General features: G+C 42.7%; 5 protein-coding genes across 10 annotated transcripts in view; 2 read left to right on the top strand and 3 right to left on the bottom strand.

The window, feature by feature from the left end:
* Positions 1–116: 116 nt before the first annotated feature.
* Positions 117–1,936, bottom strand: LOC135168863 (large ribosomal subunit protein eL6-like). 2 transcript variants are annotated; one of them, XM_064133465.1, is made up of 4 exons: positions 1,832–1,936; positions 1,080–1,247; positions 686–959; positions 117–564 (listed from the first exon to the last, which is right to left on the bottom strand). In XM_064133465.1, exons 1-4 carry the CDS (start codon positions 1,919–1,921, stop codon positions 218–220), a joined length of 879 nt encoding a protein of 292 aa, XP_063989535.1. In that variant the 5' UTR covers positions 1,922–1,936; the 3' UTR covers positions 117–217. The 2 variants fall into 2 exon arrangements, with proteins under 2 accessions (XP_063989535.1, XP_063989536.1); XM_064133466.1 differs by lacking the exon at positions 1,832–1,936 and adding an exon at positions 1,340–1,389.
* Positions 1,892–10,876, top strand: LOC135168792 (protein ELYS). 4 transcript variants are annotated; one of them, XM_064133312.1, is made up of 4 exons: positions 1,892–2,029; positions 2,422–9,541; positions 9,734–9,806; positions 10,067–10,876. In XM_064133312.1, the coding sequence occupies exons 1-4, from the start codon at positions 2,000–2,002 to the stop codon at positions 10,236–10,238; spliced, it is 7,395 nt and encodes a 2,464-aa protein (XP_063989382.1). In that variant the 5' UTR covers positions 1,892–1,999; the 3' UTR covers positions 10,239–10,876. The 4 variants fall into 4 exon arrangements, with proteins under 4 accessions (XP_063989382.1, XP_063989383.1, XP_063989384.1 ...); XM_064133313.1 differs by having other exon boundaries at positions 9,734–9,802; positions 10,067–10,208; XM_064133314.1 differs by lacking the exon at positions 9,734–9,806 and having other exon boundaries at positions 10,067–10,205.
* On the bottom strand, positions 10,806–14,791 carry LOC135168855 (coiled-coil domain-containing protein 50). 2 transcript variants are annotated; one of them, XM_064133452.1, is made up of 5 exons: positions 14,547–14,791; positions 14,180–14,242; positions 13,567–13,684; positions 13,184–13,400; positions 10,806–13,090 (listed from the first exon to the last, which is right to left on the bottom strand). In XM_064133452.1, the coding sequence occupies exons 1-5, from the start codon at positions 14,602–14,604 to the stop codon at positions 12,467–12,469; spliced, it is 1,080 nt and encodes a 359-aa protein (XP_063989522.1). In that variant the 5' UTR covers positions 14,605–14,791; the 3' UTR covers positions 10,806–12,466. The 2 variants fall into 2 exon arrangements, with proteins under 2 accessions (XP_063989522.1, XP_063989523.1); XM_064133453.1 differs by having other exon boundaries at positions 13,184–13,361; positions 14,547–14,786.
* A 1,863-nt stretch (positions 14,792–16,654) lies between these two features.
* LOC135168861 (cyclin N-terminal domain-containing protein 1-like) lies at positions 16,655–19,081 on the bottom strand. The gene is made up of 5 exons (XM_064133462.1): positions 18,645–19,081; positions 18,330–18,428; positions 17,886–18,157; positions 17,557–17,772; positions 16,655–17,463 (listed from the first exon to the last, which is right to left on the bottom strand). Exons 1-5 carry the CDS (start codon positions 18,667–18,669, stop codon positions 17,185–17,187), a joined length of 891 nt encoding a protein of 296 aa, XP_063989532.1. The 5' UTR covers positions 18,670–19,081; the 3' UTR covers positions 16,655–17,184.
* Positions 19,082–19,217: 136 nt separating this feature from the next.
* The window catches only part of LOC135168810 (GAS2-like protein pickled eggs), a 215,368-nt gene continuing 214,961 nt past the window's right edge, over positions 19,218–19,624 (top strand). Inside the window, exon 1 of the mRNA XM_064133349.1 lies at positions 19,218–19,357. The gene's annotated coding sequence lies outside the window, so the exon portion shown is untranslated. The remainder of the gene's footprint in view (positions 19,358–19,624) is intronic.

Below are 19,624 nucleotides of genomic sequence, written 5' to 3'. Positions count from 1 at the left end.
CCTAAAAATCTGATATGATTTTTAATGATTTTTTGCTGTTGAAAAAATTAAAGCGTATGATGTTTTTTAGAGTTGTTTTTTGAAATTATTTACACCCTCACCCTACAGTTATACAATTGAAATTATGAAATATATTTTAATGAATAGATTGTACAGAATGAGCATTACAGAATGACACATTAAATGATGTTTTTCAAATTTTATTTGGAAAATTAGTTTAGAATTTCAGTCTATGTGGGTATTGGCTACTACGGAGCCCGAACATTGCTGACAAGTACGTGAACAGCATTTTCCTGTCTTCCCGTTTTTTAATGGCTGCGATTATAAGTTTGTCAACGACCTTCTGGTCGGACTTCCTCTGCTCGCTGGGTTTATACTCCGCTTTCTTTTGGCGGAAAATATCTCCCTCTTCCTTCTTGGCACGCTTGTCGCGTTTCCTCTGGAAGTATTCGTCGTTCAGAACATCAGGGAGTTGTACGTCAGAAATATCGATCTTCGTAGATGTGGCGATGACATAATGTTGGCTAACACGACGAAGAGGACAAGCGTTGATGAGGAATGGCCCTTGAGTCACATTAGAAAAAGAAAACCATATCAGGGACAATTTATAGGAGCAAAAAAAATTGCAAATTGAAAAAATCACTAGGTTTATTTAGTTAATGATAGACAAGTTAATTGAGCTTACCATTCACGAGAAGAAGACCACTCTTGAGCACCTTCAGTAAAACCACGCGTTTGCCCTTGTGTGGTCCTGCCAAAAGAATGCAAACTGTTCCAGGTGTCAGGGTTGGTCGTACATAACGGGTGTGATCACGGAAAGTTTTTTTTGCGTGATGAACTGTTACTGGGTCTGACGTTGGATAGTTGGGCCGTCTCTTCTGGAGACGAACGATACGGGTACCTCCGTTCTTCTCACCATTGATTTTTTTTTCAATCGTCACAGGCTTCTTGGGCTTCACCTAATTTACAAAATTCATTAAAAAATTCATCAACGGGAATCCGTGAATATTCAATTTAATGTATTCAAGAAACATGGCAGAAAAAAATCATTTAGAAAGACAACAGAAAAAAAAACATACGGTCTTGGGAGTTTTCTTGTCTAGGAACTTGTACACAGCTTTTTTATGGAACATACGTGTCCTACTGAAACGATAAATTCCGTTTCCCAGGTCGTAGTTTCTCGGACGACCCTTTTTGATAGCCGGAGTCTCGGGCTTTGCGAGCGTCTTTGCCTTAGCATCCGCCATCTCATAACAATTAAAAAACAAATTAATCAACTTATTTCAACTTAAATAGCTATCAAAAACTGATATTTTATGATAATTCGAAGATGGCTTACCACGAGCTCCACCACGAGTAGAGAAACGGAAAGAGAAACTGAAAGGGATTCTAAAGCGCAGGGTTGCCAAATATACGAGAATTTTTATCTTATTTTCAAATAACTAACTAATCTACTATCTAGATGTTATTGAACGAGAATGTCATGAGCGTGCCTGTCGGTAAGGCATTACGTGGCTGACTCGGATGGTAGGCTTTTGGCTGTAGGAGGCCCAGAAGCCGAGAAAAACGCGAAAAACAAAAAGATCGATTGTAAAACATTCCCGCTACGAAATTTTGCTTTGCGAATTTTACATGATTTTTCAAAATGAAATGTGAAAAGGCGCCAAAATGGCCCTCGGCGAGTTTCCGGGAGGACCTGTAGAGGCCCGGGCCGCACTCGGCTGTGCGGTTTTAAAATGGTTACACGAGCAGTTGATTAACCGATCACACTTTTTTATAACAATTTTTGAAGAATTATCACGATAAAAACGGTAGTTAAAGTCTCAAGTACCTTCAACTTCATTAAAATTCTCATGATAGCCTTGTAATTGATGTAATCAGTTTGGCAGAAGTCCTTAATTGATACAGACGGAGTGAACATAACCTCAAGAACGAGATCAACGGCTTCATCAATGCTGGATTCAGCGGGCGGAAGGGGATTGTGATTTCTTTTGGAATTATGAATGATTTGGAGGACACACACTGCGAGGTAAATTACTCGGGGGAATTGTATTGCTCCCCGGGAGGGCTAGGGTGTAAGGAATCAGGGAAGGTCATGCTTTGCGTGAAAATGCCTCCGATACCGCCAATATTCGAGTGACTGACTGAAATACCAATTTTTATGTCAAGTACTGATTCACTCCAATAAATAACAAAGTGACATGTTTATTCTAATGAGAATGTTTGCCATAAATGATTGATACTTTCTTAATAATTCATTCTACTCACCTTTTGAGCAAAGCAATTAATTACGGAGTTAATGAAGTAGTTCGGCTATGAAGAATGAAATCTTTATTGAAGGTTAGGGATCCCATTCAGTTGATTGCAAGTTTCGATTAAAAACCGCAAACCAAATAAAGAAAATGTTTTGTCCCTCTCCAGGTTCGCAGATCCGTGGACCTTCAGCTTTCCCCCCTCTCCTCAAAAACCTCCCTCGAGGATGACGCGTCCCCCCACTCTCCCTCCCCCTCATCCACCCTGGGTGGATTTTTCCCAGACACCCACTACTGTTACATCACCAATTTTTCACGCCTGACCGTCTTCAACACTCGAACGGGCGCAAGCATCTCCTCCTGGACATTCCGCCATCGAATATCCTCAGTCTGCCCCTTCCCCTCTCCCCCAGGTCACATTCCCCTCCTCCTCGTGGGCCTCGACAATGACGCACTTCGTCTGCGAGAATCCCAAGGGCTCATCTGCGTCTTCGACTGCACGATATCTCAAGTTCTGCGGGCGATAAGAACTCCGTCAGGCGTCGAGCACCTCTGCATCATCACGGGGGGTGCGTCTTGGGAGGATCCTGATGATAAACGGCTGGATGTTCTCCCTGGAGCCTCGGGACTGGCCTGTGTGGCCCTGAGGAGCTTCGATCACTTGATTATTGATCTTCGTCGCAATTCCTGGGAGGACTCGCGAGCTTGTCCCGTTTATGCTGAAGCGAATCCGGCAGAACTGGAGACCCAGGAACCCTCCACTACCCTTAGACATCGGAATCGCGAGCGCCATGCTTTTCACAATCTCATGTCTACGAGAATTGAAAGGTATATTTCCTTCAAACGTGAGGATTTCGAGTCCTCCCCCCTGCAGGATCCCCTCACAACATTCCTCACCTGTTCACGAAAAATCGGGTGTATCGTCTCCGCATGCCTTGGTCATGTAGTCCTGTGGCAGCTCGATGGAGTAGTCAGATGGATCAGTCCCCCCCTGGAAGACAACATTCAGATAAGTCATCTGGCCGTTTTAGAACCGACTGACGATCCCAGACCCTTTTGCTACCTCTGGGTAGCCCATCAAGACGACACCCTGGTGTCCCCAGTCCTCAGAATGTTTGCAATGCTCTTCGAACGAAAGTACTTGTACAGAGGATCCAATCAGTACTTCAATCTTGAGGGAGAGCCTTCGATGAAACTGGAGCTCGATCTGGAGGATGGAGCCAGGGTGGTCAGTCTGTATCCTATCGCAAGGGACAGCAGCCTGGAAACGGAGTCGGGGACAAAAACTCCTGAGAACAGTCTCTTGTTCATCAGTACAGAGGGGAGAACTTTTTTGTTCGATCTGAATCAGTGGTATAAAGAGCAAATGCCAAGAACTCTTGGAGACTCCACGAATGCCGACACTATTATGGCGACCTACTCCACCAGGTCAGAGAGACAATCGCCAGAGAATTTTGTCGTTAGCTGCTGCCCCGTGCCATTGACACTGCGAGAATTCTCAGCACCTGGTCAGGGCTCCCCAGAGGAGTTTTTCTTTCCAAATTCTTTGTCCTTGGAATGGATTGAGTTGACAACAGCTAGGATAACAACGTGGGTAACGCGAGGCGTCCAATCCCAGTTGCTGAGGGAGATGATCACGTCAGGACCAGTGATAATGCTGCATCCATCTGAGACATTCCACAGATGTGTCGCTGTTGGTCTTATTCCCTTCAATGGTGATTCGTCGTTCAACAGTGAGCCTGATTCACAGAGGGATTCCTTGCTGAGCCTCTGTCTGGAGCAACGCTGGACGACCTTCCTCATGAGGTGTGTCAGGGAGTGGAGTGATGGAAGTGCCGCCTATTTATTCCCCTCGTTCGTAAGGTGGACTGTTCAGAGAGCTTCGACGATCAAACTCACGGCTCACGGGCTCTGTATTCCCCTGTTTGACCATTCGGGGAGCAGTATTGGAGAGGCTGAAGTCAAGACACTGAGGTCTTTCTCTCAGCAGATGGAGTGTCTTTCCAATGTTGTGGAAAATCTCCCAGTTGCCACGCAGGATCAGGACCTGCAGCAACGCGCTTTGAAGAGGATTACGGTATATCTTCAGGTACTCCTGTGGTTTTTCGACGTGGGCTTGTTACCAGAATCCCAGGACGTAGGCGAGGAGTCTCTACCCATCTCCATAGATGTGAGAATTCCCTATCCAGCAGAGAAACTGATTTCCATCTATCAGGAAAAACGATCGAAGTATCAGAAGGAGGGAGTAAATAAATCCGAAAAAGAGGAGGATCTATTCATCGACGAACTGATCAGTCGAGACTGCAGTGGATTGATTTCCCAATGGGAACGAGAGGCTACACAGACCCTGTCTGACGGTAGATATCCTCCTCCATCCCTCCAATCTCTGTTAAGAAGCATCTTGACGGACTGTTACCACCAAGACACCAACGAAATGGAGAATAAGCATCAGATAATCATCTATCTGCTGATGGACCTGGTGATGCTGCTTCAGGGATCGTGTCCCAGTGTCGATCAATTGGTAAAGTATCCAGCTGCCTTCAAGCTCAGCCCAAGCTTGATTAAGCTTACTCAGGCACTCTGGCTCCTCGATCACGAGGATTATCACGGCTTCTTGGAGATAATGACCGGACAACTGGTGTGTGATTCCGATGTCAAGGACTGGCACCACAAATTGGTGATAAGAACGTTGATCAGAAGCTGTCAGAATAAACTAGCTCTGATTTATCTGAGAATTAGAAAGCCTCCACTGTCTTCTCTCGATGAACAGGGCACTGTAATCAGTCTCTCAGTGGAGCACGGACTAGTCCAGTCAGCCTTTCATCGAAGACCTCCCTCTCACTACAACCATCTGCTGAAGAGATTCTTCAAAGCGTGCAAAGACAATAATCGCCTCAATGACATCCTCCATCTCGCTATGGACTCAGAAGAGGAAGAGACTTTTATTCAGTTCCTCGAGGAGGAAAAATGCGAGGAGACGAGATTGCTTTACTACCTCCAGAGGTCTAGGTATAATGAAGCTGGAGGTGTCATCCTCGGGCAGAGAAATTCATCCAGGGCGACTTCATCCTCCGCTGTTTTTAACGCTTACAATGCAACTCTTCCGGCTGTCACCCGGAGATTTACTTCACAATTGGGGAGGAAGAATACTCAGGTAGAGCCCGAGGGCAATTATCCCAGACCGTTGTCTCACATCAAGAGTAGATCGAGGATTAGAGAGATGCATGATGCTGTCATCAGGAAGGCCAGGGAAACGTTCACCAGAGGCGATAGACTCCAGATTCCCTTTGTCACAGCTCCTTCGTTATCTTTGAGAGCTCGTGATGCTAGGAACGAAGGAAATTGCGTCATGTTTGCGGACAGGAAATCGTATGGAAAAAGAACCCACGATCAGATGAGGACTGAGGAGACTCAAGACAGCGGCGGTCCCAGAAAGAGGAGGAAGACTGAGGAGAAGAATGACGACAGCAGACAGCTCAGTATCAGCATGGTATTTGATACACCATTGATCAAGAGGAAGAATCAGATGAGTGGTAGGGATACTGCTACTGGGACTCCTCACTCAATTCTCAAAATGAGGAGGATGATACAGGAGTCTCTTTCACCGAAAACATCGCCCACTGAGGAGGAGAGGGAGAAGAGGCCTAGGCAAATTAGGTTCAGTATCAATCAACCGAGGCTTGAGGATTCGTCTGTTGACGGAGATATCGAAGGTGCTGAAGGAGATCAGCAACAGGAAGAAGAGGAACAGACAAATCCGGACAATTCAAATCCAGAAGCCAGTGATAGTCTGCAGAGTCCCGAAACCAGTGCTCAGAATGTGGGACAGAGTACAATTCTCTCAAACGATTCAAACCTGTCGTTCCCACTCCCTGGACCCCGTCGTCGCCCCAGTCTTCGAAAAACTCTTGACGAAGATCTTTTGAGGAAGTCGTTGAGACAGTCAATGCTGAATAGAGACTCATCCCTGGACTCTGATGGACTTTCCTTGGATAATTCGGTGTCTTCTGATATTGTCTCCAGTACTCTGTTGCAGCCAAACACTCCCAGGGCGTCTAATCGCTTTGATTCAGTCGTTTGTGCATCGACTGTGCTGTCTCCTGGGTCTAGTTATGAATATTCCCTGGAGGATATCAAGAAGAATGGGACAACCTGTTCGATAAACTCTGCCGAATCGTCAAAGGAGTATTCTTCTGGGCTCGAAGAGGGCGAGAGCGACGGTCTCGATGACGTGGAGAGTATCGTCGAGGAGGTTGTCACGACGACGTCGATAACTACAACGACTGTTGTTCGAGAGGAGTTTTCTGTTGACAGGACTGAGTTGAACGACAATACGGATAATGAATCCAATGTCGAAGGGGATGAGAAGAGCTATTACTCGATGGAAATTGAAGAGCGAATTGTGATGGCAGAAACATCGCGAAGTGATGTTGCCATCTCAGCAGATGTCCATAAACAAACAGAAGAAGGAAAATCTGAAGGGGATCAGGAGGATCCGGAGCAGTTACCATCAGACGATTACGACGAGGAACTCCTAGCACTGAAGTATGAGGATGATGATGATAACGACGATGTGTTCAAGAGTCTATCGAATTCGATTGAAATTAATCGAGATCCAACTCCAGAGGTCAGTGCTCCTGAATGCACCAAGAAGACAGTGACGAGTCGTTTCAACGAAGAATTCAACATCACTGATGACGAGTCGAGGAGTGTTGATGAGAGTCTTTTCACGAGGAAACAAATCCAGGATGACAGAAGGGATTCGGGACTGTTGAGGCCAGAGTCCGCGAATATTACTGATGATGAGAGTGAACCTGAGGATGCTGGAGAGTCAAGGAGTGATTGGAAGGAGAATGAAGTCTACAAAAATGAAAATAACTCATCTGTTGTTGTTAAATCTTCCCCTGAAAACTCAAGAATTCACGACAAAGTTCATGAAGAAGTTGATAATGAAGATTTTGCGGTTGAATCCTCCGCTGGGTTATCGGAAACCCCAGAGGTTTCACCAGAGAAACCGGAGGAGGAATTTATCGAAGATTCGACACCTGTGAGAATGACGAGATCACGAAGAGGATCATCAGTGGCCCCAGAGACTTCTGAGGTTTCAAAAACTCCCAGGACACGTCGTGCATCCTCGCTTGTTCAGGATATTCCATCCCCCAAGACTTCAGCAGCATCTCAGGAGTCTCCTGTGACTCCAGTAAAACGTATAGGAAAACGAGCTACATCGCTGGTTAAAGAAGTGTTGACGTCTACGTTGCTGGCTTCCCCGGCTCTTGGGGATGTTCAGGAGGCGCCAGCGAGGATATTTAGGAGGAAAGAATCTGAGCCTTCGAAGGAAACAACGACAGGAACTGTTGAAGAGATTCCTGAGGAGTCTGAGCCTGTAAAGACAGGAAGGGGGAGACGAGCAGCTTCTGTTGTTAAAGAAGGAACTCCCAGGATGATTCGAGGAACATCAACAGCACGTGATGATGAAACCCCAGTTCGGGAAGCTGTTGAAGAAGCTAGTGAAAAAGCTGAACCTGTGAAAAAGGGGAGAGCCAGACGAGGAGCTTCCGTTGTTAAAGAGGGAACTCCCAGGATGACTCGCGGACCATCAGTAGCAGAAGAAGATGTGTCCCCACGTGGTGAGCGCCCTAGCGAAGTTAGTGAAGGTACTGAGTCTGTGAAAAAAGGAAAGGGACGACGGGGGCCTTCTGTTGTTAAAGAAGGAACTTCCAGGATGACTCGAGCGACCTCAGTAGCACAGGAAGATGAATCCCCAAGTGGTGAGGCTACCGAAGAAGCTGGAAAGAAGATGGAACCTGTAAAGGAAGGGAGAACAAAGCGAGGGGCTTCTGTTATTAGGGAAGAAACCCCCAGGAGACTTCGAGGGGCATCAGTGGCACGTGATGATAAATCTCCGGCTGGTGAGACAGCTGAAGGAGCCGGAGAGGCTTCAGAGCCTGTGAAGAAAGGAAGAGGAAAACGAGGAGCTTCTGTTGTTAAGGACGGAATTCCCCGGATGACTCGAGGAGCATCGATAGCACAAGAAGATGAGCCTCCCGGTGGTGAGGCTGCTGAAGAATCTAGTGAAGAAGATGGGAATGTGAAAAAGGTGAGAGCTCGGCGAGGGGCTTCCGTTGTTAAGGAAGGTACTCCCCGGATGACTCGAGGCTCATCAGTAGCAAAAAAAGATGACTCTCCAGGCGGTGCGGATTCCAAAGAAGTTAGTGAAGCAGGGGAATCCGCGAAGAAAGGCAGAGGAAAACGAGGTTCATCTATTGCTAAAGACGCAGATGAATCATCATTACCCCCCAGACGAACGCGAGCTGCATCAGTTACTGAGGAAGACCCAAAACGGCCGAAACGAGAGAGAACAACTTCGTCTTCCTCACAAGCGAACGAGGAAATTGCTGAAAAGACAAGAAAAACTCGTGCTGCATCATCTTCTGACCAGAAAGACGCTGAAAGAATAAAAACGAAGCGCGGGAGAGCTGCATCAACGTCGGATGTGAATGAAGAAGCAGTGGACAGACCCAGGAGGCTTCGTGCGGGATCGGTGGCATCAGAAGTTTCAGAGGAGGCTGCAAAGAAGAGGAACACGAGAAGTGCTTCAGTGGTCAAAGACCTGGACGAGGGAAAGAAGAGATCCAAGAGAACAGCATCAACTTCTTCGGGTGGTGAGGACGATCTCAAGGAGGAGGAGGAGCCGAAGAGAACGCGACGAGGAGCTTCACTTGTGGAGGAGGTGGAGGGCAAGAGGAAACGTGGGGGATCAGTCACGAAGGATTCTCATGGTGTCGACGCGTCGATTTCCACCAGAAGAGCTACACGAGGGGCTTCAGTCAACAAGGACGAGGAAGAGGAGAAAATTCCCACTCGTTCCACTCGGCGAAGAGGATCTGTGCCGAAGGAGCTTCCCAGCGAACCTCTGCGGACTAGGCGAGGCGGCAGCATTATTAGGGATGTGATTCCAGAGGAGAATAGTGATGAGTCAGTTAATGAGAGTGTTGGAGGGGCAAAGAAGGGGAGAGGGAGGATTGAAGCGATTCCTGAGGAGGAGGCGGAAGAGGAAAGGGGGACTAGTAGGACGAGGGGAAGAACGAGGAGAGCGATGAGTGTCGATTTATCGCAGGAACACATCATTAGAGGAAAAGCGGGTAGGAGGAGGGCTGCTTCCGAGACGAAGGACCTGGAGGAGGAATCTCTCGTGGAGAGACCGAGGAGGGCCAGGAGAGGAAAGGAAGAGGAGTTTCGGTTTGCTGATCCTGAGGAGCCGAGAGGGGGACAGGGAACGGTGGAAGGTGAGTTAAATTTCTAGATTTTATTCGGAGTTCTTTATTTTTAACTATGACAATTAAGTAATTGATTACTACGACCTTATGGCCTTTTGGAATTGTTATCACTTCAGTTGGTAATGATAATTACATTTATAAATTGATTTGAGATCATTCTACGTTCTGGAGAATAATGAAAAAATGAATGAATGACTTCAGTTTTAGATGAATTCTCAAATTTCGTCTTCTCCCCACCGGTTGTCCGATCCAGGGAAAATATTCAGGATCGTAGGTATAAAGTTTTCTAAGCTTTAATAATTTATGGACAGGGAAAAGCCGGTCCCGTTGTAATAAAAATTGTAAAAATCGAATTATAAATATTACTTCTACAAAAAAAACATTGTTAAATGATACTCTTCGCTGCTAACGAAAAGTGAAGACTCGTCTCATTACGCCGAAAGCAAAAACACTTTCTCTCGCGTCCTCAATAATTAAAACAGCATCAATTATCTCTCAGATCTGTGTCACGATATTCTTCTCATTAATTTCCAGGGAAATAGTCAATTTTATTCCTCCGCTGACGGAGGAAGAGAAGAAAAATGCTCCAGTGAAATCGAGAATGAGTAGGAATGAGGATGCCAAGCAGATCAGCAGACTGTCACACGTGCCTGGTTATCGTACCAAATTTGTACTACCAAAATGGTCCCACGGTACGCCCAAGTAAATAAATTAAATTCCCAGATAAAATGTTAAAAATGTTTCCATGAAACTGTTGGTGCTGACAACATTAAAAAACTGGTAAACAAATTTTTCGTTTATTCTATCATTGTAATCACAAGTGCATTATTGCAAGGGGGATAAAATTCTCTACGTTCCGACTGAAAGACTAGTTAGGAAAACAATTATACCGATGGGTCATTCTAGCAATCTGATAATTATTTTTCCTCGACGATTGCTGGGCAAAATGGCTCCTGCACTTGAAATCATTCTTAAAAAATGTAAAAATGTGGAAATATCTTTTCTTCATTTCATCTGCACTTCAAAGGTAATTTGTTTTTTTTTTTTTCTTTATTAATTAATGATATCGTTACCGTTTAATTAGTCATTCAGTTTCTCATTAGATTGTCATTGTGTTTGAAATGTGAAAGGTTTTTTTTTCTCAAGATTTATTTAATTTTCATTTCCGTGGGAAAAGTGAAAATTTCAACAATTTTTTTTAATGATTCAAGCGTGTGTTTTGTTCTGTTTTTCTTTTTCGTTTATTATTCGAAAAAAGTAAAATCTTGTAACATACAGTTGTAAATAATTTATTGATATGCTCATGTATAGCTACGATAATGCAATAAAAATATAAAAAAATTAGATCGTGTATCTCAATTTGTACTATAGCTATAAGTGGTTCTAAGATACCTTCAAATAACTAAATTAAATACCTACGAAAACTGTTAATAATGTTTCGATGAAATAACCGTAAAAAATTGTATAGCATAACATTTTGTTGGGGTGAGTTCTCCCTCAATTAATCCGTCTCATTTTAATTGTATTAATTGTATAATAACACAAAGGCTTCATAATTTTCATGATTCAAATTATTGAGTTGTTAAATCCAAGGAAAAAGTCCTGGAAATTAACTCTTCTGAAAGATAATTATTTGATATCCCCTTCGGGAGTTGATTAGCCAGTTAATTTATCACGAATTGAATTATCCTCGCATATATAAACTCTCAATTGATGCAGCACAGTAACAAGATTATTACGTACATTACTTTGATTAATCGTTGAAATTTAAGTCACCTCGATTATTGTTTAATACTCGTTACAATCTGGTACAGAGCCAAACATTTAAAGTGTCAGATCTTTGGCAATGTTATTTTTCCATCGCTCTACCATTTTCCGATAAATATTGCAATGTAGTAATTATTAGAAATAGTATAAAATAATCTGATTACACCATCCATTGAAAATTAATGGATTCATTAATTCATTATTTACTAATTACAATAGTAAAAAATACTCGAATATCAATACTTTATTCTTTTTACTGGAAATTTTTCTCTTTTGTCGACGTGTCCTGGAGAATTATTCAATAATATGTAACTCGGATGGAATTAAGTAACAAGAGATTTTTTTTCGCGATCATTAAATAATACTGACTTTGACTTTTGTTGACCCCAATAATTTAAAACTAGTGCATAATTTTGTCATTTATTATCAATTAACATTTTTTCAAGCGTTTCTCACTTACGTTCTTTAACTTTGAAATATCAATAAGTGTTTCCGTCCAGAACACGTCGTCACAACGAAATAAAAATTGAATTTTGCGTGGTAACTACATAAAAATAAAATAATTCATGTTATTTTCAACAACTTTGTTGAAATTACAGATACCGTTGTGTATACCATTCAAGTTGAGCACTCGTATTGCAAACAATGCCTCGTGAAAAGGCACAAAACACCGTGATTATTATCGTTATATTCGTTTCTCCAAGATAACTCCCGTTAGGGAGTACACTATGGCAACAGTCGCACGTTAAACTTCGAATTATTTCAATTATGTGAGGGAGGAGATGATTAAATTCGAGGGGAATTCTTTTTCAGTAACTGACGGACTCACAGAAGAATGTTTGATTGAATTATTCATGAGGGGAGATTCCACGTGGTGTTGAATTTTCAATTGTCTAGGAGATGAATAAGTTAGGGGAATTTTAAAACATTAAACTATTTGTTTAATTATTTTGATATCAAGTGATAGGAGGGGAGCTCCTATCCGATTAATTTGGCTCTCCCTTTTTTTGGGTCCCGAATCCTCGAGGATTCCATCATCTCCTCACTCCTTCAAGTACTCACCATCCTAAGGCAGTGTTGCTGGAATGTGATTCCTAACTCCCGGAAGAGTGACCAAAGTGAGAAGACTACGCGATTTCCGCTCCCCTACCCCTGAAATTACGATCCCTACTGGTGTTTGCAGCCATCCTTCACCCTGCGTTTGTGTTTCTCATCATGTGAGAGAGAAGGTGACTGCATCTGCATGCGTCTCTGTCCCTGAATGGGCATGTAGCAGGGCACATCGTCCATGAGCTCCTGGGGAGGCGTTGGAAGAACGTACGAAGGACTAACCGTGTTGCTTGAGCTGCTGGAGGTGGTGCTGCGATGACCACTGCCACTATACGTTGGATCGATGATCGTCGCGACATTGGGCATCTCCCGGATGTCCTCTTGCTCCTCGAGGACCTGGATCTCCTCAGGATCAGGGTAGTGAGGCTGACTCCTGGGTTTTCTGTCGTAGGAGACCTTTAGGTCCAGTTTGTCTGGCCTTTGGGGTCTCTCCATTTCGTTCTGCACCTCCAGCTGTTGCTGCTGTTGCTGCTGCTGCATCTGGCGCTCCAATTTCTTCTGCCTCGCCCGCTCCCTCGCACGTTTGGCCTTCGCCCTCTCCTTCTCCTGGAGCATTCGCGCTAGCTCCGCGTCTTGCGCCTCCATCGCCAGCTTCTGGTCTTGAAGAAGCTGATCGTCGAATGGACCGTCATTTGCGTCCACCGATCGCTCCTCCTCCTCTTGGAGCTTCCTCGCTAGTTCCTGGAGTAGATTTTTTTGTGTAAAAAAAAGAACTAGCTAATATGAGCTAATTGTTTTTTTTTATCAATTTGAATGAGCCCCTTGAGTACATACTTGATCTTTCTCCTCCTGCAGGCGCCTCTGCATTTCCAACTCGGCCTCAACTTGTGCTGCTTCATCATCAAGTCGTAATTGAAGCCTCATTCTCTCTTGGAGCTCTCGTTCTTTTATTCGCTCCTCTCTTTCGAGATTCAGAGCTACCTGTCGAGCCACCATAGCGTCTCGTTCCTCCCTGCGGAATCCATACCAGTTTAGATAATTTCTGTCTAAACTAATTAACAGTAAATACAATAAAAAAAAGTGATGACATGAGTGAAGTCTGAGGCAATCACTGAAGAATAATAATAATTATTGGTTATATGAACGAATATTCTATTTGCAAAGCTCCTATTAGGAAGTAGGAACGAGTAAGAATCAGGTGATAGTGAAAAACTCACTGCTGTTGAACCAGTGAGTGATATCTCAGTTCCTCCAGCTCCTGCTCCACCCGTGCCCTTGGTAAATCTTCCCTCACTTGGGCATTACGCACTTTGTTCCCCGTGTAATGCTCCTTGACTATTAAACACGACAAGAAAATTATCGTCACGATAGTTCCTGAGTCACGTAGAGTTAGGAGTTTATGATCCAGTGACGTGGTAAAAAGCAACGTAACGTACATCATATCCAGAGGAGTTTTTGCGGAATATTTCGGAATTTCATGGAGTTATCGAAAATTTCGTAATGATGTTTTATTTAGTGATTTTCTTTAGCCCCAAAAAAGGTTCGGGGAAGATCTACGCGTCTCCTTTCACTTCTGAGATATGTCTCAAAGACTAATCTACATTCAAAATAAACATTGGATTTGAGAGTGATTTTTAATCTTTGATATCTTTGGAGTAAATGATTCGATTTAAACGAATCTTGTATTATCGTGAAGCTATGAAAGTATCTTCAAAAGGAACCGAAATTTATGGAAATTCACTCAGCCACTCTGGAGGAATTCTCTGATGAGCCGGCCGAGAAACCACATCACAAGAATCACTAACAAAAAAACAATAATAAACTACTAACTCTCTTCATCCTGCAATCGATACGCCAGGGCGCCATCCTCGTGAACCAGCCACTCTCGACACACTGTAATCAGTAGTGAATAAATTCCTCACGTAAACCGATGCATGACAAAGGAATTCCAACGTCAGCTTTCGTTAACAAAAGCCTCAAAAATGCTCGTGAGAATAAGTAAAAAGGGGGAAAATTGACCTTCTTCAATCTCCAATATCTCCGTTTTAAGCGATACGATTTGGATGAGTCACAACTCATTTTACAGCCCGAAAAAATATCTCGAATTTCAAAGAACAATCGAGAAAATTCACTCCACGGATCTCTAGTTATCGTCGATCGAAGAAGCTGTCTTTTATTCAATAGCCAATGCCCTTACCCTCGTTGACTCTACCAGCCTTCGGTAATGAGTCTGAACTCAGCACTGACTTCGCCATGTCCTCCACTCAAAGCACTAATTGATAATCCGAGATTAACACTGGGTGGTTATTAATTGTTTACGATTATTGCCTTATGGCACGGAGTAGCTCCACTCCATTTTGAAATGTTTATTTCGCCAATTCGGGAGGACGCCGTTGGCAGTACTGACCGGGAGAAGGCGCATGCCAGAGGCACTCAACCCAGGAAAGGTTATGAATTTGTGTGGAATACGTGGTGGTGGTGGGTGACAGGCCGCTGTTGTGTGTGTATGTGTTGTATCGAGTGGTGGAGACCTGGAGAGAGACGGAAGCTAGGGGCCAGCTCATGCGGGAAAGCTGAACATATACCGTGGAAAGAATGTGTGCGTGTGCACTTGGTTGCGTTTTTTAGAGAGGCGAGGAGAGGTGTTGAGGACGGTCATTGAAAGAGGAGGACGTTGGTGGTGGAATTCCAGAGATTCATGCATTAGCAGGACTTGTCTGGGAATATTTTGTTGTTTTTTTGCAGGTGGAGTGCAAAATTGATGAGTTAGGAAGTAGTTACGAGTGAAGGGGGCTGCCTGCTCTGGAGTCTAGATGGTAATTAGGTTATTTTGGGTCCTGCAATGCTGGCAGAGCCTGTACGATTTACTAATTTATTCAATTATGATTATAAATTGTCCTTTTATTCAACAATTCCTGGAGATAAATTCCCTCGGTTACAGTAAGTCTTTTCACGCAGAAAATATTTCATAGATCTCATTTTCACTCTTAGAAGGCCGTTTGCAGTCATTAGCTACAACAATTCCCCAAATCGATAAAAATACGAACGGATTTCATCGGTGAAACGTACGTTCCACTTTGAATACTGGAGCAAATTTCCCGGATGAATGGGCAACGAGCGCGTGAGTACAATCGACTGAAAGTAGAGAAGAATGGGAAGACGTCTCTCTATTATTCATTGTAATTGTCGCCGTGATGAGCTCATTAGACTCCCGTTGCTTGTTTATTCAATGCTAATGATTGATTCCACCGATACGTTGACGGAATTATTCTTCGAGATGTATTCGAGCCCTCGAGATTTTCATCTGCCCTCAATGATAATTTATCTCGAGATAGGATGCGTCAATTTATTTTAATTGGAGGAATGCAAATACTATTTCGATTTTCGCGATTTATCGTAGGTATCTTTCTGCTTGTATCCAGCAACGTAGCCGTCATTAGCAGCTGTATCTGTACGACCCTCTTTTCCTTTTCCCTTTCCCGATGCGTCGAAACGCTCCTTGTGAGCTCCTGTGTACTTGGATGTGTCCGTTAGATTACGTACAGCTTCACTATCAACCACTTTCTGGAATGGAATGAGATGATTAACAAGACGGGGAGCTACAGTAGACGAAAAAAGTTCATAGAAAAATCGAGCGAATTCAATTGATAATTTCAGTGAATTCCAGTGCAATTCTTTCCTCTATCCTTTTTTCGTGAGAGAATTTTCTAAAATAAATTCACTGAGTTTTTCTATGAAATTTTATCGTACATGTGGGCATGAAGTGGGAAAGGTAACCGTCGTATGGGATAGTCCAGGTGCACCGCAAGACATCAGCTTGTCGCGGATAATTTTTGGGTCAATGCCTTTACTCTGCGCCAGATCGTCGATGAACTTTTGGTAACTTTCTACGTCCAGCGCTTTTCGCCTGGAAGTCAAGGATTGTGAATGGTACTTTCTAATTTTTGGGTTTATCCATTAATTTGTCAATTTTCGGTCACTTCGTTTATTACGAAAAATTCGAAGTAAAGATTTGGACGAGAATGACTCACTTGAATTTATTAAAACATATAGCAGTGTCGGTGCTAGTGATTTTTTTATCAAAAACCTGGGCCTGTTTCATCCATTTATCACTCTGGGAAAGGGTCACTTGCTTCCCATCGGATTTAGTGTCTCCGAATTTAGAAAAAGCAGTGAATTGTTCCTCCAGGGTGGTCATCTTTGCGAAAGCAATCCTTTTCAAAATTATTCGGAACTTTTATGTTATTTCACGAAGGATTTAGGACTGGAATTTAGCTCAATGTTGGCCAAGAAAATTACTGATGATTATTTTTTCCTATCATTTTATTCAACAAAACACGTTAGTCGCCAGTCTTTTGTCTCCATATTTACAGAGCTTGGAGTTAAATATTGCCATATATATATACAATTTTTTTATATTTACGTATCTGAATGTTTAAAGCACTGTTTATACTGCTCACGAAACTTTCCAACATTAGTTACAACAATTAATTATACACGTAATTAAATAACGAATTTGACGTTTGATAATAATGGTTTATGATTGTCAAATAATCCTTGTCGTTTTCTCCATTCGACTGATTAATGAACCAATTTATCAGTAGCTACATATCACGTGATCAACCGACTGATTGAAGAAATAAAATAATTAAGAAATTTAATATAAATGACGGAAGAGGAAAGTAAAAAACGACTTGTCTTTAATTTCTCATATATTCTGACGGAATGATTTTACTCTACCGATCGCGGAATATTGACGGTTTAATGTGATCTATGTCACATTTTTACTTTGTACCTTGAGTTTATCACAATTTGTTAATTTAATAATTCAGTAATTATGTCGCATTGATATTGTCCAGATCTAGCATAACGAAGATCATCTTCCCGAAATTATGAATATCATTTCTGTCGATTTTAACTAGCGCCTCGAGTCTCCTTACCACATCGTTGAGTATTGCCTCTTTAGCTCGAAATATTTTCATTGTACATCGGATTACAGCGGCACCCAGGAAGAGCATGTCAGATTCCATTGCCATAAAATTGATTTTATCCTCTTTGGATATAGCTAGGCAGCCGTGAGAGGCCAAACGCAATTGAGAAAATAATTGCTGGTGCTGAAATAATAAAATCCATATGGGAAAAGGATGAATTACATTCGAAGATATTTTTTTTATCCATGATTGTGGAGGTTCGGATGCTGGATTTACCTGAAGATATGTTATGTCGAGAATATGAAGAGCTGCATTGTGTACTTTAGGCACTCTATCGAGCTTCAGCGCCGCCAGGAGTACTTCGATGCAGTCTAGAGGGGTGACGAGAGGTATTTTGAAATTTATTGTCTTGAATACGTCCATTTCTGATTGTATTATTGTCGATCGGTTGAAGTGGTGATTAGGTTCTAGTTTGTCTAGAGCAGACAATACCTTCAATCAAAAATTGAAAAAAAAAATGAATTATATAATTAAGACTCTGAAGCAGCGAGTGAATGAAAAAACGAACGAAATAATTTAAATAATCCAATCTCGTCTTTAATTACCTGACTGACGCTCAGGCCCAGCAAATGAGAGTCCATCTTGCTGGCCAGTTGAATAGAACTCATGAGCCTCATCATGAGCATTTCGGAGATCCTGTCACTAGCACGTTGGTACTCGTGAGAGCCCGGATGTGCCTCATGCTCTATGTACATCTCCCAGAACTGATTGCAAACGAATTTCTCGAAAATATATAGTGATAGGTATTTTGTCCTGGGGCCAAGAGCGAAGGACTCGACAATGGCGAATACCTTCTCCACAATCACCATGGGAATGGCTGTACAATTGGACGAACAACAATGCTTTTTAAGAATTACCAGCGATAAAATTTAGGTAATTTAAAAAAATTATTATTCATTTTATCGAAATGAATAAAAGCCAAATCAAACAGGTGAAAATCCTTGTCCTCTAGTTCTCTGAGGTAAATTCATTATTCTGTGAATACTCACCCATAAATGGTATGTAAAATTCTCTGCCAGTTTTGATAACGTTCTCTTGCTCATTGTTCACGTCTTGAATGTACTTGACCCACTCGGCAATCAGGGGTTCTGCAGTTAATCGTGATAAGTAAACAGATTCATTAGTTCAAACAGTCAAAGAAGGGTTGGAGAAGTCCACAACCTTGAATCGTTCACTTGTCAGTCGTGAAATAATTATTCATACGTTGACGTTGTCATCTCCAACGTCTCCTGGAGTCATTCCGAGTTAGGTCTGGGGAGTAACCCAAATATACGAGGGTTTTTATTAGAATATTAGTGGATTACCTGTCAGTGTTACCCTTTTCTCCATGTTTTGTTCCCTTTGGTATATGGCCTGTGATAATACTCTGGCGAAGATTGCCTTGGCAAGTTAAAAGTCCAACGTTTATCCCCTGGTTGATATTGTGTTGAAGTGCCACATGGGTAATTTGCCTGTTACTTGAGTTTAACTGATGAAAATGCCGGCCGGCTTACTGATTTTATTTGGGGCTTTGGAAGAAAAAAACTATGGCCATCCAACATATGATAAAATCTAATTACATTTAAAGTTTTCATTAGCCTATTTATTTTTGTCGTCCATTTTTTATAGGATTTGTTTTAATAAAAGCATTTTCGTATTCGTTAGGGGCTCTCAAGAGAATCTGGGAGAGTGAGAAGTAGAGGCACTGGCGTACTGCGCGAGGGGCTACGGCGCATGAGGAAGATGGCGGTTGATCTCGGGCAAGGCGAGGTGTGCCTCGTCTTTGCTCGTTGTATTTTTGAGGGAATCGACCATAAAAAGGATAAAATAATAGTTAAAAACGTGGTAATAAGCTGACAACAATAGACGACTATAGTTTTACGATCAAATCTGGGGTTATTACCGTGAGGTAGAAGATACAGAAGCAAATAAAATCATGGACAAAATTTCCTCGCGTGATGTATCTACGCAGTATCCAGATTGAGGCCGGTAGCTGAGACTAGGGCGAGTGTTGGCGTTTGTTCTCCGTATTTCCGAGGTAACAAGGCCAAAACACGATTTTACAAGAAAAATTATCTTTACCATGATAAATTGCGAACGCCAAAGGGATGAAAAATTTAACGACAGAAAAGAGTCTCTGCGCATGACCAAGATGGCAGTCCAACTCTGGCTAATATACGGGTTGTTGGCGTTAACTGTAGTTTTGAGGGACATTGAGGGTAAAAAGAGTAAAATAACTCTTAAAAGTCCAGTTGTGAGTCGAAAACAATAGGCAGGGATGGTTTTACGATGAAATTCATCTTCA

The sequence above is a fragment of the Diachasmimorpha longicaudata genome, chromosome 13, assembly GCF_034640455.1.
Source record: "Diachasmimorpha longicaudata isolate KC_UGA_2023 chromosome 13, iyDiaLong2, whole genome shotgun sequence".
Classification (NCBI taxonomy): domain Eukaryota; kingdom Metazoa; phylum Arthropoda; class Insecta; order Hymenoptera; family Braconidae; genus Diachasmimorpha; species Diachasmimorpha longicaudata.
Note: the sequence above shows the minus strand (reverse complement) of the source record. Positions and strands in the feature narration are given on the sequence as shown.

Coding starts and splice junctions, on each gene's coding strand:
- LOC135168863 (XM_064133465.1), bottom strand. CDS start 1,921: ATGTTCACTCCGTCTGTATCAATTAAGGACTTCTGCCAAACTGATTAC. Junction 1,248..1,831: donor GAATTTTAATGAAGTTGAAG/GTACTTGAGACT, acceptor AATTGTTATGAG/ATGGCGGATGCTAAGGCAAA. Junction 960..1,079: donor ACAAGAAAACTCCCAAGACC/GTATGTTTTTTT, acceptor TTTGTAAATTAG/GTGAAGCCCAAGAAGCCTGT.
- LOC135168792 (XM_064133312.1), top strand. CDS start 2,000: ATGAATGATTTGGAGGACACACACTGCGAG. Junction 9,542..9,733: donor GGGACAGGGAACGGTGGAAG/GTGAGTTAAATT, acceptor GAATGACTTCAG/TTTTAGATGAATTCTCAAAT. Junction 9,807..10,066: donor GAAAATATTCAGGATCGTAG/GTATAAAGTTTT, acceptor ATTAATTTCCAG/GGAAATAGTCAATTTTATTC.
- LOC135168855 (XM_064133452.1), bottom strand. CDS start 14,604: ATGGCGAAGTCAGTGCTGAGTTCAGACTCATTACCGAAGGCTGGTAGA. Junction 13,685..14,179: donor TCGATTGCAGGATGAAGAGA/GTTAGTAGTTTA, acceptor CGTGTTTAATAG/TCAAGGAGCATTACACGGGG. Junction 13,401..13,566: donor CACTCACTGGTTCAACAGCA/GTGAGTTTTTCA, acceptor ACTGTTAATTAG/TTTAGACAGAAATTATCTAA.
- LOC135168861 (XM_064133462.1), bottom strand. CDS start 18,669: ATGGAGAAAAGGGTAACACTGACAG. Junction 18,429..18,644: donor GAAAAGGGTAACACTGACAG/GTAATCCACTAA, acceptor GATTAACTGCAG/AACCCCTGATTGCCGAGTGG. Junction 17,464..17,556: donor TCGACATAACATATCTTCAG/GTAAATCCAGCA, acceptor TTATTATTTCAG/CACCAGCAATTATTTTCTCA.